At 50.0% G+C, this 15,753-nt stretch overlaps 1 protein-coding gene across 1 annotated transcript; it reads left to right on the top strand.

Annotated features, from left to right (window-relative positions):
- Window positions 1-7,738: 7,738 nt before the first annotated feature.
- EMWEY_00030100 (hypothetical protein) lies at window positions 7,739-9,737 on the top strand (the record flags this gene model as incomplete). The annotated part of the gene is made up of 7 exons (XM_013481594.1): window positions 7,739-7,794; window positions 8,038-8,208; window positions 8,410-8,483; window positions 8,789-8,851; window positions 8,984-9,043; window positions 9,341-9,416; window positions 9,590-9,737. 7 exons carry the CDS (start codon window positions 7,739-7,741, stop codon window positions 9,735-9,737), a joined length of 648 nt encoding a protein of 215 aa, XP_013337048.1.
- Between the last annotated feature and the right edge of the window lie 6,016 nt (window positions 9,738-15,753).

The following is a 15,753-nucleotide window of genomic DNA, read 5'->3' as shown; positions in this document are numbered from 1 at the left end:
TAGCCAGCGTTTAGGATGCAGGTGATGGTGTGAGGGTATACAGAGCCTTGGCTGAGCATTGGTACGACGTGTATTCCACATGGATATTTGATTGCGTGGTGCCAGGCAAGGATTTAGGTTAGGTGCATGAATACGAGGCTGTGAATAAGCCTGCTTGGGGCTCTGTCGACTGAGTGTTCGTATAGGTTTCACAAAAGGTGCAATGTCAGTGAAGAACCAGTTCAGCGTTATGCATGCTCTTTGGGGTTTCCGCTTGCTGAGCAACGGCATTGCTATCATGGTGCCCACTATATGATTTTAAGTGGATCGAACTAAGTCTTATGGTGGAAGTTGAGTTTGACCTCAGCCCGAGGCACTTGAATCTGTGATGCAGTAAAGGAAGCAGCAAGCGCTGCTTTGTTGAGACCGAATATGCGTGTGAGTGGATTTGGATGAGTTGAAGCAGGGCGATGGCATGAGGTATTTTGGAAGCGTTGTGGGGGATCGTAAGTATGGAGGCGTTGGGCAGGTGAGAATGCACTGTCGGAGGATAAGGATATCGGAAATACGGATCGCGGCGGCTGCGAGGTGGAAGAGGGAGGGTAAAGCGCAGTGATGCGGTGATGCGCTTGTCTTAGGCAGTGCGTTCGGGGTCGGGGATGTGTATTGGTTGGTGTTGAGGCTCATTAGGAGCTCTTGGGAGCTTGTACATAGAGTGGGTAGTACATTGCATTTACCATGGGTCTTCGTTTGCTGTTGGCATCGAGCAGAAGGTGTGTTCTTGGTTTGGCTAGATATCTGGCTAGATATCAGCTGAAGGGGAGTGTGTTGCGCTATTACTATTTGGGCGTGGAGGAGGCGGTGATGTCGCACGACCGCAGCCAGTCGGCCCCACTGTGCATTGCAACGTGCACTGATCTGTCGCAGCGATATTGTTTTTAAACTGTGGAAGGAGAAAGGTGGAGATATTGGCGTGGATACAGGCTAGCGGCGAGTTGGCATTGATGGCCTCGTAACAGCACAAGTGTAGAATTCATTGCAGGGTAGGAGGGTCGCGCATGTGCCAATCCCTGTGCCCGCTTTGCAGCCGGCTTTTGGGAAGCAGGCGATTGTGCCAGGGCGTGCAGAGCCTTGGTACAACGTGGGGCTGGCATGGATACTTGACTTTGTGGTGCCAATGAAGCACTGCGGTTGCATTGTGAGGCTGTTAGTAAGCCTGCGGCGGGTTCGCTTCACGTATAGGCTTCACAAAGGGTGCAATGTCAGTGAAGAATCATTTCAGCGTTATGCATGCACTTTGCGTTTTCCGCATGCTGAGTAACTGCATTGTTATCATGGTGCCCGCTATGTGATTTTAAGTGCATCGAGCTATCTCTTATGGTTGAAGGGCGCTTTCCGCTCAGCCTCTGTCATCCACTGAAGGAAACCGCACGCAGTGTTGAAGCCGAGTGTACGTGTGAGTAGATTCGGATGAGTTGAAGCAGGGCGATGCCATGAGGTATTTAGGACGCGTTGTGAGGGCTCATCAGTCTACGGAGGCGTTGTGCAGGTGAGGATGCAATGTTAGAGAATGAGAAGGGGCTTTAAGTATCGATCCGGCTGCGGTGTGGAAGAGAGCGGGTGGAGTGCGGTGACCAACGGGGTTGTTTACCATAGATAGTGTGTTCGGGAACGCGTGTGTGTATTAATTGGTTCTGTTGCGCCAAAGAAGCGGCGCTGACCTTTCACGTATCGTATGTGAAATATCGCTCTAACGACTGTACAAAGTGTAGTTGTTCGTTTGCTGTTGGCATGGAGCAGAAGGTGTGTTTTTTGGTGGACTACGAATCCGCTGAGGGGGAATGTACGCAGCGACCAGGCCATTGCGGCGTGCTCCCATGCTCTTAGTCACTCGGCGGCAGTATGCAATCCAGTGAGCATCGATCTGTCGCAGTGGTATCATTTGTAGTCTGTAGAGGTGAAAGGTGCAGATGATGGCGTGGATCATGCTACCGGCGAGTTGGCATTCATATTATTGTACCGACACAAGTGTAGTGCCACTCACCTATCAATTGCATTGATAGGTGGGTTGCACTCGTTTGAGTCTCTGTGCCGGGTTTTGCAGACGGCGATTGGGAAGGAGGCGATTGTCTGAGGGCTTACACAGCCTTGGCTGAGAATTTGCGCAACTTGCGTTCGACATAGGCACTTGACTGTGTGGTTTTTTGTAGCATTTGCGTCAATGTGTAGTTGTTAATAAGCCTGCATGGGGCTCTGTCGACTGTGTATGTGTATAGGTTTCACGGAACGATATAATGTCAGTGAAGAATCAGTTCAGAGTTATTCATGATCTTTGGGTTTTGCGCGTGTTGAGTAGCTGCATTGTTATCACTGTGCGCGCTATGTGATTAGGTGCATCGAACTCTCACTTATCGCTGAAGTGGGCTTTCCTCTCAGCCCCAGTGACGCTGGAAGTTGTGGTGCACCGGAGCGAAGGGCAGCAACTGCTTTGTTGAGGCCGAATGTGCGTGTGACTGGTAGTACAGGAGTTCAAGCACGGCGATGGCATGAGGTATTGAGGAAGAGTTGTCGGGGTTCGTAAGTGTATGGAGGCATTGGGCAGGTGAGGATGCAGTGTTGGAGGATGAGAAGGGGGAATAAGTATCGCCGCGGCTGGGACGTGGAAGAGAGCGGGTGGAGTGCGGTGATGAGGGGATTTGTTTGCCGTAGGCAGTGCGTTAGGGTTCGTGGGGGTGAATAGATTGATGCTGCTGCTCACAAGGAGCTGTTGTGCCCTTGTACGTAGCTTAGTTGGAGCACTGCTTTTACGACTGTGCAAAGTATAGTTGTTCGTTTGCTATTTGCATAAGGGAGAAGGGCCGTGTCCTTCGTCACGTTATCAGATGAAGGGTGGGGAGTGTGTTGTGGGACCAGGCAGTTTTGGCTTGAGGGCGATTGCATGGCCTCAGCCCCACCCAGAGACCGCAATGTGCACGGCAACCTGCACTGGTTTGCCGCAGCGGTATCGTCTGTTGGCTGTGGAGGTGATGTTGACGTTGATACATGCTAGCGACCAGTTTGCATTCATGATCGTGTAATAGCACAACTGCAGAATTAATTGGGTTGATAGTAGAAGTGCGCGTGTGCCAATCTCTATGCCAGGCTTTGTAATCGGCGTTTGGGAAGGAGGCGACGGTGTGGGGGAGAACACAGCCTTGGGTGAGCATTTGCGCAACTTGCGTGGTGCCAGTCAAGGATTTAGCTAGCATTTATGTCAATATAACGCTGTTAATAAGCATTCTCGGGGCTCTGGCGGCAGACTGTTTTAATAGGTCTCACGAAGGATTGAGTGCGAGTCACGAGTCAGTTTAGCGTTATGCATGCGCGTCGGGTTTGCGCACGTTGAGTAATTGTTTTGGTGTAGTTGCGCTCGCTCTGTTATTAGTTGCATCCAACTGTGTCTTATGGTTGAAGTGGGCTTTGCTCTCAGCCGCAGTGACGTTGGAAGCTGTCATGCACTGGAGCGAAGAGCAAGCATGGCTTTGTTGAGACCGAATATACGTGTGAGTGGAAGTGGATGGGTTGACGCCCGGCGATGGCATGAGGTATTTAGGAGGCGATGTAGGTTTGTAAGTGTATGGGCAGGTGACGATGCAATATTGGAGAATGAGAAGGGGCTCTAAAGATGGCGGCGGCTGGGACGTGGAAGAAAGAAAGTGCAGTGCTCTCGTGGGGATTTGTTTACCATAGCAAGTGCGCTAGGGATCGTGGGCGTGAAATGATTGATGTTGCTGCTCACAAGGAGCTGTTCTGACCTTGTACGTAAAGTAGGTGGAACGTCGCTCTTGCGATTGTGCACAGGAAATTTTTTCGTTTGCTATTTGCACAAGAGAGAAGGGCCGATGTTTTTTTGTGAAGCGATCAGGTGAAGGGGAGTGTGTTGTGCCACCAGGAGGTTTCGGAGTGAGGGCGACGGTGAGATCGCATGACCTCAGACTCTCGGCCGTATTGTGCATTGCAACATGCTCTGATTTGTCGCAGCGGTATCGCCTGTAAGCTGTGGAGGTGAAAGGTGGAGATGGTGTGGATACATGCTAGCGGCGAGCTGGCATTGATGGTCTTGTGTAGAATTAATTTCATTAATAGTAAAGTCGAACATATGGCAATCTTTGTGCGGGGCTTTGTAGCCGGCGTTTGGGAAGGAGACGATGATGTGAGGGCATACACTGTCTTGGCTGAGCACTGGTATTACGTGTGGTCGACATGGAAACGTGATTGTGTGGGCCCCGTCAAGGTTTTAGGCTGCATCTGCATTAATGTGAGACTGTTAATAAGGAACTTTATCGTGTGAGTGTTTGTATAGGTTTCACGAATGATGGAATGTTATTGAAGAGCCAGTTCAGCGTTATGCATGCCCTTGTGTTTCGCCCATGTTGAGTAACTGCATTGTTATCATTGTGTTCGTTTCCTGCTTACGTGTATCAAACTATATCGCACGGGTGAACCACGTTTTGATCTCAGAATCTGTGACGCTGGAAGCTGTGATGCAGTGAAGGAAGCAGCAAGCATTGCTTTGTTGAGGCCGAATACACGTCCCAGTGGAAGTGCATGAATTGAAGCCCAGAGATGGCATGAGATATTTAGGAAGCGATGCTGGTTCGTAAGTGTATGGAGGCATGTTGCAGTTGAGGATGCAATGTTGGGAAATAAAACGGGCCTATAAGTATAGAGGCGGCGGTGACGTGGACGAAGGAGGTTAGAGTGCGGTAATGTGGGGATTTCTTGGCATAGCTAGTGTGTTAGGGATCGGGGGGGTCTATTGATTGATGATGTTGAGCGCGAGGAGCTGTTGTAATCTCGTATGAAGCTTGCGTGGAAACTTCAGGGAGCGAACGTGCACAGGATAGCTTTTTTTTCTTTTTTTTTCGTTTGCTATTTTAATGCGGTAGAAGGGACAGAGTTGTTGACAAGGCATCAGCTGAAGGCACTAGTGTGCTGTGATCTGGCGGTTTCGGCTTGAAAGCTGTGCTGAGGTCGCATGAGCTCAGACTCTCCGCCCCCGTGTGCATTGCAGTGTGCGTTGATCTGTCGCAGTGGTATCGTTTGTAGGTTGTGGAGGTGAACGGTGGAGATGTTGGCGTGGATACATGCTAGCGGTGAGTTGACATTCATATTCTTGTAACGGAAGAAGTGTAGAATTAATTTCATTGTTAGTAGAGTCGAGCGTATGCCAATCCCTATGCCGGGCTTTGTAGCCGGCGTTTGGGAAGGGGGAGACGGTGTGAGGAGATACAAAGTCTTTGCGGAGCACTGGTATTACTTGTTGTCGGCCTGGATACTTGAATGTGTGATACTAGTCAAGGATTTATGCTGCATCAGAGTTAGTGTGAGGCTGTGATTAAGCCTGCTTGTGGCTTTCGTGACGGACTGCTTTTATAGGTTTCACGAAGGATGGGAAGCAAGCAAAGTGTTAGTTCAGCGTTGCGCGTGCGCTTCGGGTTTTGCGCATGATGAGTAATTGCATTGTTATCATCGTGCCAGCTATGTGTGCTAGTGCATCGAACTATGTCTTGAGGTGGAAGGGGGCTTGGATATCAGAATATGTAACACTGTAAGCTGTGATGCAGTGAAGGAAGCAGCAAGCATTGCTTTGTTGAGGCCGAATATAGGTGTAAGTGGAAGTAGAGGAGTTGAAGCATGGCGATGGCATGAGGTACGTAGCAAAGGATGTTGACTCGTTAGTGTATGGAGGCATGACGCGGGTGTGGCTGCAATGTTGGAGGATGAGAAGGGGCTTTAAAAATGGTGGCGGCTGCGAGGTGGAAGAGGGAGGGTGGAGTGCGGTGATGCGGTGATATGTTTGCCTTAGGCAGTGCGTTCGGGATCGTGGGCGTGAATTGATTGATGCTCTCACGCGAAAGAAGCAGCAGGGACCTGGTCTGAAAGTTGGGTGGAAACTCCTGGGTACCACTGTGCAAAAGATAGCTTTTTGTTTGCTGTGGGAATGGAGCAGGAGGTGTGTTTTTAGCTTTGTTAGATTTCAGCTGAAGGGGAATGTGTGCTGAGACCAGGCGGTTTCTGCGCGAAGCCGGTGGTATGATTGCATCCGCTCAGCCACTCGGCCCCAATCTGCAGCGCAGCGCGCATTGATCAGTCTCAGAGGTAGTCTGTGGAAGTGAAAGGTGGAGATGTTGGCGTAGTTAGCCTAGCGGCGAGTTGGTACTAATGGTCTCGAAATAGCAGAAGTGTAGAATTAATTACACTGATAGGAGGGGTGCACGTGTGCCAATCTGTATGCCGGGCTTTGCAAGAGGCATCTGGGTAGCGGATGATGGTGCGAGGGCATACACAACCTTGGCTGAGCACTGGTACAACGTGCGGTCGACATTGCTACTTGATTGTGTGGTGCCAGTAAAGGGTTTTGGTAGCATTTGCATTAATGTGAGGCTGTTAATAAGCCTGCTTAGGGTTCTGTCGACTGCGTGTTTTGATAGGTTTCACGAATGATGGAATATTATTGAAGAGTCAGTTTAGGGTTATGCATGGACTTTGGGTTTTGCGCATGTTGAGTAACTGCATTGATACCATGGTGCCGGCGTTTTGCTTAGGTGCATCGAATTATGTCTGGTGGTCGAAGCGGGCCTTCATCTCAGCCCGAAAGACAGTGGAAGCTGTGATGCAGTGAAGGAAGCAACAAGCATTGCTTTGTTGAGGCTGAATATACGTGTACGTGGAAGTGCATGAGTTGAAGCCCAGCGATGCCACAAGGTATTTAGGAAGCGTTGTAGGGGTTCGTCAGTGTACAGAGGCACGGCGAAGGTGAGGGTGCAATGTTGGAGAATAAGAAGAGGCTTTAAATGTGGCGGCGGCTGGGACGTGGAAGAGAGAGAGAGTGGAGTGCAGTGATGAGGAGATTTCTTGGCATAGCTAGTGTGTTAGGGATCGGGGGGGCTTATTGATTGGTGCTGTTTCGCGAAAGGAGCCGTTGTGAAGTTGTATGAGTTTTCCGTGGAACATCCCCGGTAAAACTGCGAAACGTTTAACCCTTGGTTTCCTATTTGCATGTGGTAGAACGGCTATGCTCCGTACGATATAACATGGAGAATGTCCTGCGACCAGGAGGTTTTGGCGTGAAGGCGGTGGTGGGGTCGCATGACCTCAGCCGTCCTGCACCACTGTGCAGTGCAGTGTGCGTTGATCTGTCGCAGTGGTATCGTGTGTATGCTGTGGAGGTGAAGGGTGGAGATGTTGGCATTGCATGCTAGCTGCGAGTTGGCATTGATGGTCTTGTAATGGCACAAGTGTGGAATTAATTTCATTGTTAGTAGAGTCGAGCGTGTGCCAGTCTCTATGCCGGGCTTTGTAGCCGGCGTTTGGGAAGGGGGCGGCGATCTGAGGAGATACAAAATCTTTGCGGAGCACTGGTATTACGTGTGGTCGGCCTGGATACTTGAATATGTGATACTAGTCAAGGATTTATGTTGCATCAGAGTTAGTGTGAGGCTGTGATTAAGCTTGCTTGTGGTTCTTTCGAATGTGCGATATAATATGTTTCTCGAATTATATATATAATTTTATTGAAGACTCAACGAATACGCTTTGGGTTTTGCGTATGTTGAGTAATTGCATTGTGATTACCGTGTTTGGTGTGTGACTAAGCGTATCGACATATGTCTTATGGTTAGGGAGGGCTTCAGCACCCCCGGCACTGTAAGCTGTAATGCAGTGAAGGAAGCAACACGCATTGATTTGTTGAAGCCGAATATACGTATGAGTGGAAATGGATGATTTGAAGCAGCGCGATAGTATGAGGCGTTGTGGACGTTATGGGGGACGGTAAGTGTATGAAGGCGTTGCGCAGGTGCGGAAGGAATGTTCGAAAAGGAGAGGAATCTTGAAAGAGGGCGGCACCTGCGACGTGGAAGAGAGGGGGTGGAGTGCAGTGATGCGGTGATGTGTTTGCCATAGGAAGTGCGTTAGGGATCGCGTGGGTGTAATCATTCTAGTTGTTGCGCGAAAGGATCTGTCGTGACCTTGTACGTAGCGTGGGTGGAGCATTGCTTTTACGACTGTGCAAAGTATAGCATTTCGTTTTGCGCATGGTAAGAAGGCCGTGATTGTCGTCAAGGTATCAGGTGAAGCGAAGTATGTGCTGACACCGAGCGTTTTCGGCGTGAAGGTGGTGCTCAGGTCGCATGACCTCAGCCGCCCCGCACCAATGTGCATCGCAAAGTGCGTTGATCTGTCGCAGTGGTATCGTGTGTATGCTGTGGAGGTGAAAGCTGCAGATGTTGCCTTGCATAGAGGTTGGAGGCGAGGTGGCATACATGGTCTTGTAAAAACACAAATGTAGAATTATTTTCAATGATAGGAGGGTAGTGCGTGCAGCAGTTTTTTGTTGGGCCTTGTAGCCAGCGTTTAGGATGCAGGTGATGGTGTGAGGGTATACAGAGCCTTGGCTGAGCATTGGTACGACGTGTATTCCACATGGATATTTGATTGCGTGGTGCCAGGCAAGGATTTAGGTTAGGTGCATGAATACGAGGCTGTGAATAAGCCTGCTTGGGGCTCTGTCGACTGAGTGTTCGTATAGGTTTCACGAAGGGTGCAATGTCAGTGAAGAACCAGTTCAGCGTTATGCATGCTCTTTGGGGTTTCCCCTTGCTGAGTAACTGCATTGCTATCATGGTGCCCACTATGTGATTTTAAGTGGATCGAACTAAGTCTTATGGTGGAAGTTGAGTTTGACCTCAGCCCGAGGCACTTGAATCTGTGATGCAGTAAAGGAAGCAGCAAGCGCTGCTTTGTTGAGACCGAATATGCGTGTGAGTGGATTTGGATGAGTTGAAGCAGGGCGATGGCATGAGGTATTTTGGAAGCGTTGTGGGGGATCGTAAGTATGGAGGCGTTGGGCAGGTGAGAATGCACTGTCGGAGGATAAGGATATCGGAAATACGGATCGCGGCGGCTGCGAGGTGGAAGAGGGAGGGTGGAGTGCAATGATGCGGTGATGCGCTTGTCTTAGGCAGTGCGTTCGGGGTCGGGGATGTGTATTGGTTGGTGTTGTTGCGCGAAAGGAACGGTTGTGAGATTGTATGAAGGTTGGCGCCAAACCACCTGGTGCGATTATGAAATGTATACCATTTCGTCTGGTGTTGGAATTTGGTAGAACTGCCGTGTTTGTCGAAGAGATATCAGCTGAATGGGGGTGTTTACTGCGATCAGGGGGATTCGGCGTGAGATGCAGTGAAGGGAGCAGCACGCACTGCTTTGTTGAGGCCGAATATACATGTGAATGGAAGTGGATAAGTTGAAACAGGGGGATTGCATGAGGTATTCAGGAGGCGATCTGGGTTGGTGTGTGTATGGAGAGATGGCGCAGGTGCGGATGCAATGTTGGTGGATGAGAAGGGGCTACAAGGATGGCAGCGGCTGGGACGTGGAAGAGGGGGAGTGGAGTGCGGTGATGACGGGATTTGTTTGCCTTAGGCAGTGCGTTCGGGATCGTGGGCGTGAATTGATTGATGCTGTTGCTCAAAGAGTTGTTGTGACCTTGTATGTAGAGTCGGAGGTGCATCGGTTTTACCACTGTGCAAAGTACAGCATTTCGTGTGTTGTTTGCATGTGGTAGAAGGGCCGTGTTTGTCGACAAGGTATTAGGTGAAGGGGACTGTGTTGTGCGCCCAAGAGGTTTCGGCGTGAAGGCGATGGTGAGGGCGCATTATCTCAGCCGCCCGCCACCAATCTGCGTTGCAGTGCGGGCTGATCTGTCGCAGTGATATCGTTTGTAAGCTGTAGAGGTGAAGGGTGGAGATGTTGGGGTGGATATAGGCTAACGGCGAGTTGGCATTGATGGGCTTGTGATAGCACCAATGCAAAATTAATTTCATTGATAGGCGGGCCGGGTGTTTGCCAATATCTATGTCGGCAATTGTAGCCGGCGTTTGGAATGCAGGCGATTTTGTGAGGGTATGTAGAACCTTGCCTGAGCAGTGGCACGACGTGCGTACGACATGGATACTTGAATGCTTGATGCCAGTCAAGGATTTAGGTAGCGTATAAGTAATGTGGGCCTCTTAATACGCCTGCTTGGGGCTTTCGTGACTGAGTGTATGCAGAGGTTTCACGAATGATGGAATGTCAGTGAAGAATCAATTCAGCGTTATCCTTGTGTTTTGGGGTTTCCGCATGTTGAGTAACTGTATTGTTATCATTGTGCTCGCTCTATGATTAGGTGCATCGAACTATGTCATATGGCTGAAGCGGCCTTTGATATCAGCATCCATGAAACTGTAGGCTGCGATGCAGTGAAGGAAGCAGCATGCATTGGGTTGTTGAGGCCGAATATACGTGCGAGTGGAAGTGCATGGGTTGTAGACCAGCGATGGCTTGAGGTATTTAGGAGGCGGTGTTGATTCGTAAGTGTATGGAGGCGTTGGGCAGGTGAGGATGCAATATTGGAGAATGAGAAGGGGCTTTAAAGATGACAACGGCTGCGACGTTCCAGAGGTAGGGTGGACAGCAATGACGGGGGTTGTTTGCCATAGGCAGTGAGTTCGGGAACGCGCGCGTGAATTGACTGATGCTGTTGCTCGAAGGGAGCGGTTGTGATCTTGTATGTAGCCTGGGTGGAATGCCTGCCTTACGAATGTGCAAAGGATAGTATTTCGTGTGCTGCTGGTATGTGACAGAAAGGCCGTTTTTGCCGTCAAGATATGAGCTGGAGGGGAGTGTGTGGTGCGACCAGGCGGTTTCGCTATGAAGGCGGTGGTGAGGTCGCACGACCTCAGCCACTCGGCACCAATGTTGCAACTGTCGCAGAGGTATCATTTGTAGGCCGTGGAGGTGAAAGGTGGAGATGCTGGCGTGGATACCGGCTAGCGGCGAGTTGGCATTGATGGTTTTGTTATGGTACACGTGTAGAATTATTTGCATTGATAGGAGGGTCGCGTGTGTGCTAACCTTTATGCCGGCTTTTTGGCCGGCTTGTGCGAAGCAGTCGATGGTGGGAGGGGATAAGCAGGCTTTGGTGAGGATTTGCGCAACGTCACAATGATACTTGATTGCTTGGGGCCAGTCAACGATTTAGGTTGCATTTGCGCTAATGTAATGCTGTTAATAGTCCTACTTCAGGCCCGCACAACTTCACGTATAGACTTCACGAAGGACGGAATGTCAGTAAAGAACCAATTCAGCGTTATCCATGCGCTTTGGGTTTCCCGCATGCTGAGCAACTGCATTGTTGTCATGGTGCGCGCTATGCGATTAAGTGCACCCAACTATGTCTTATGGTTGAGACGCGCTTTGAGCCCAGCATCCGTGATAGTGGCAGTTACAATGCACTGAATGAAACAGCAACCATTCCTTTGTTTAGGCCGACTGTATGTGTGAGTGGATGTGGGTGAGCTGAATCAGGGCGTTGGCACGAGGTATTTAGGAAGCTCCTTGTGCTGGTAAATGCATGAAGCCACGGCGTGGTGAGGATGCAATGTTAGAGAATGGGAAGGAGCTATACTTATCGTGGGCGCTACCAGGTGGATGTGGGAGTGTTAAGTGCGGTGATGAGGGGATTGGTTTGCGATAGACAGTGCGTTAGGGATCGCCGCCGTGTATTGATTGGTGCTGTTGGGCTAAAGGAGAAGTACTGGCCTCGTGTTAAACCTTCGTGGAACATCCGAGGTAGGACAGAAAACCCCTTCTCGTTCTCCGTATAGTCGGAGAAAGAGAAGGGGGTTTTAAGATAGATCGAAAATGTGGTGGCGGATACGATGTGGTAGTCGAAGCCAACACTGCGGTGATGAGGTGGTTCCATACCGTAGAGAGTACGTTCAGGAGCATATGCATGAAATGCCTGAACTGGTGGGCGCTGTGTCGCTAAAGCACCTGTTTTGGCCTTGTACATAGCATGCGTGGACCATCCCTATGACGACTGTGTGAAGTACAGCATTTCGTTCGCTGTTGGCATTGAGCAGGAGGTGTGTTTTTGGGACTGTGCAAAGGACAGCTTTTTGTCTGCTGCTTGCATGGAGCAGAAAGATTGTCTTTTATTAAGCAAAAATGGGCAGAAGAGGAGTGCGGGCTGCGACCAGGCGGTTTCGGCGTGAAGGCGGTGGTGAGATCGCATGAGCTCAGCCACCCGGGCCCAATGTGCAATGCAAAGTGCACTTGCCTGTTGCAGTGGTATCTGTTGTAAGCTGTGGAGGTGAAAGGAGATGTTGGCGTGGATGGAGGCTAGTGAGAAGTTGGCATTAATGATTTTGTAATATTACAACTGTAGAATTATTTGAGGGTCGCGTGTATGCAAATCTCTATGCCGGGGTTTTTTAGGCTGCGTGTGCGAAGCAGGATTTGGTGTGATGCCATACAGAGCTTTGGCGTGGCATTGATACAATGTGTATTCAACATGGATATTTGATTGTGTAGTGCTGGTGAAGGATTTAGGTAGCATGTCAATGTAATAATGTTAATATGCCCCCTGGGGGTCTGTGGACTACGCGCTTGTATAGCCTTCCTTCACGAAGGATGGAATGTTAGTGAAGAATCAGTTCAGCATTATGCATGCGCTTTGGGTTTTCCCGCATGTTGACTAACTGCACTGCTATTGTTGTGCCCTCTGTGATTAATTGCATTGAGCTATCTCTTATGGTTGAAGCGGGCTTGTTCGCAGCTCCCGTGACAGTTGGAAGGTGTGATGCAGTGAAGGAAGCAGCACGCACTGCTTTGTTGAGACCGAATATACATGTCAGTGCAAGCGCATGAGTTGATGCCCAGTGATAGCATGGTGCATTTATTGAGCGATGCTGATTCGCAAGTGTATGGAGCCGTTGGGAAGGTGACGCTGCAATGTTGGAGAATGAGAAGGGGCTACAAGCATCGCGGCGGATGCGACGTTTCGGAGGGAGGGTGTAGTGCAGTGTTGAGGGTTGTTTTGGCATAGAGAGTACGTTCGGGAGCGCGTTCGTGTGGTGGTTGTTGTTGGTGCGCGAAGGGAGCGGTTGTTATCTGTGGTAGAGTTTGCGCAGAACATCCCTGGTACGACAATAAAATGTATAGCACTTCCTGGTGTGTTGTTGGCATGTGGTAGAAGAAACGTGTTTGTCGACAACCTATCAGCTGAAGAGGAGTGTCTGTTGCGACCAGGCAGTTTCGGCGTGAAGGTGGTGGTGAGATCGCATTACCTCAGTAGCCCCGCACCAATGTGCACTGTACCGTGCATTGATCTGTCGGAGTGGAATCATTTGTCGGCTGTGGATGTGAACGCTGGAGCTGTTGCCGTTGATATAGGGCAGCCGCGAGTTGACATTGATGGTCTTGTAATGGCACAACTGTAGAATTGATTGATTTGAGTGTTGCGCGTGTGCTAATAGTTATGCCGGCGTTTTTGCCGTGGTTTGGGAAGCAGGCTTTGTTGTGGGGGCATACACGGCCTAGGCTGAGCAATGGTCCGACGTCTATTCGACATCGATGAATGATTGTCTGGAGCTAGCCACGGATTAATATTGCATTTGCGTTAGTGTGAGGCTATTGGTATGCTTGATTGGGACCCGCGCGACTGATTGCATTTAGACTCAAGGGTTTTTGTTGCATTTGCGTTAATATGAGGCTGTTAATAAGCCTGCTTGGGGCTTTCGTGACTGAGTGTATGCAGAGGTTTCACGAATGATGGAATGTCAGTGAAGAATCAATTCAGCGTTATCCTTGTGTTTTGGGGTTTCCGCATGTTGAGTAACTGTATTGTTACTGTGCTCGCTCTATGATTAGGTGCATCGAACTATGTCGTATTGTTGTAGCGGGCTTTGATATCAGCATCCATGAAACTGTAGGCTGCGATGCAGTGAAGGAAGCAGCATGCATTGCTCTGTTGAGGCCGAATATACGTGTGAGTGGAAGTACATGAGTTGTATCCCAGCGATGGCTTGAGGTATTTAGGAGGCCATGTGGGTTCGTAAGTGTATGGAGGCGTTGGGCAGGTGAGGATGCAATATTGGAGAATGGGAAGGGGTTAAACGTATCGTCCCAGCTGCGGCGTTGACCAGGGGGAGAGGCATGCAGTGTTGAGGCGGGTTGTTTGCAACAGTCGGTGCGTTCAGGATTGAGGGCGTGCATTGGCTGGTGCCGTCGCGTGAAAAGAGCGGCTGTGACGTTGTTTTTCAGGTTGAGGGGGAAACGCTCTGGTTCGAATGTTAAAAAACGCATTTCATGTGCTGTAGGCATGTGGTAGAAGGGTCGTGTTTTTCGACAACGTATCAGCTGAAGGTGAGCGTGTCCTGCAACCAGAAAGTTTCGACGTGACGGCGGTGGCCAGAGCGCATGATTTCACCTGCCCGCCACCAATCTGCACTGCAACGGGCATTGATCTGTCGCCTGTGGATGTGATATAGGGCAGCAGCGAGTTGGCATTGCTGATCTTGTAATAGGACAAGTGTAGAATTATTTGCATTTATACTATGGTTGCGTTTGCGTGCCAATCTCTATGCTGACTTTTTGGCCGGGGTTTGGGAAGCAGGATTTGGTTTGAGGGCATGCAGAGCGTTGGGTGAGCATTGGTACAACGTGTGTTCGACATAGGTACTTGATTGTTTGGGGGCCAGGCAAGGGTTTAGGCTGAATTCGTGAATGCATTGCTGTGATTAACCCTGTTTGGGGTTTTGTCGACTGAGTGTCTGTATAGGCCTGACGAAGGATGGTATGTTAGTGAACAGTCAGTTCAGCGCCATCCATGCCTTTTGGGGTTTCCGCATGTTGAGTAACTGCATTGTTATCATTTTGCCCGTTACGTAATTGTGTGCATCTAACTATGACTCATTGTTGAAGCAAGCGTTGAGCGCAGCTCCCGTGACAGTGGAAGCTGTGGTGCACTGAAGGAAACAGCAAGCATTGGTTTGTTGAGGTCGGATATACGTGTGAGTGGAAGTGGATGAGTTGAAGCCGGGCGATGGCATGAGGTATTTGGGAAGCGATGTTAGGGTCCGTCAGTGTGTGGGGGCCTTCTGCAGGTGAGGACGCAGTGTTGGAGGATTAGAAGGGCCTTTAAAGATGGCGGCGGCTGCGACGTGGAAGAGGGAGTGTGACGTGCGGTGAAGAGGGGATTTGGCTGTCATAGAGAGTCCGTTGGGGATCGCGAGCGTCTATCGATTGGTATTGTTGCTTAAAAGGGGCTGTTGTGACCTTGTACGTAGCGTGGGTGGAACACCGGTTTTGCGGCTGTGCAATGTATAGCTTTCACTTGCTATTTGCATGTGGTAATAGGGCAGTGTCTGCCGTCAAGGTATCAGGTGAAGCGGCGAGTCTGCTACTGCCAGGCGGTTTCAGCGTGAAGGCAGTGGTAAGATCGCATGACCTCAGCTACCCGGCACCAACCAGCATTGCAACGTGCCCTGACCTGTTCAGCAGGGTCGCTGTGGTATGATGTGTATGCTGTGGAGGTGAAGGGTGGAGATGCTGCCTTGGAGAGAGGCTGGCGGCGAGTTGGTATTGATGGTGTCGTAATAGCACAACCGTTGAATTAATTGCATTGAAAGGTGGGCTGCGTGTGTGTGCCAGTGTCTATGTCGGGATATTTAGCCGGCGTTAGGGAAGAAGACGATTGTCCGAGGGTATAGACAGGATTGGCTGAGCATTGGTACATCGTGCTGTTGAGATACTTGTTTAATTATGTGGGGTCAAAGATCTAGGCTTTATTCGTGACGCATGAGGGTGCTAATAGGCCTGCTTGGGGCTCTGTTGACTGAGTATTTGTATAGGTTTCACGGCGGATGGAATGCGAGTGACGAATTAGTAGTCGCAATACGTACC

The sequence above is a fragment of the Eimeria maxima genome, genomic scaffold, assembly GCF_000499605.1.
Source record: "Eimeria maxima Weybridge genomic scaffold, Emw_scaff361, whole genome shotgun sequence".
NCBI lineage: Eukaryota > Apicomplexa > Conoidasida > Eucoccidiorida > Eimeriidae > Eimeria > Eimeria maxima.
Note: the sequence above shows the minus strand (reverse complement) of the source record. Positions and strands in the feature narration are given on the sequence as shown.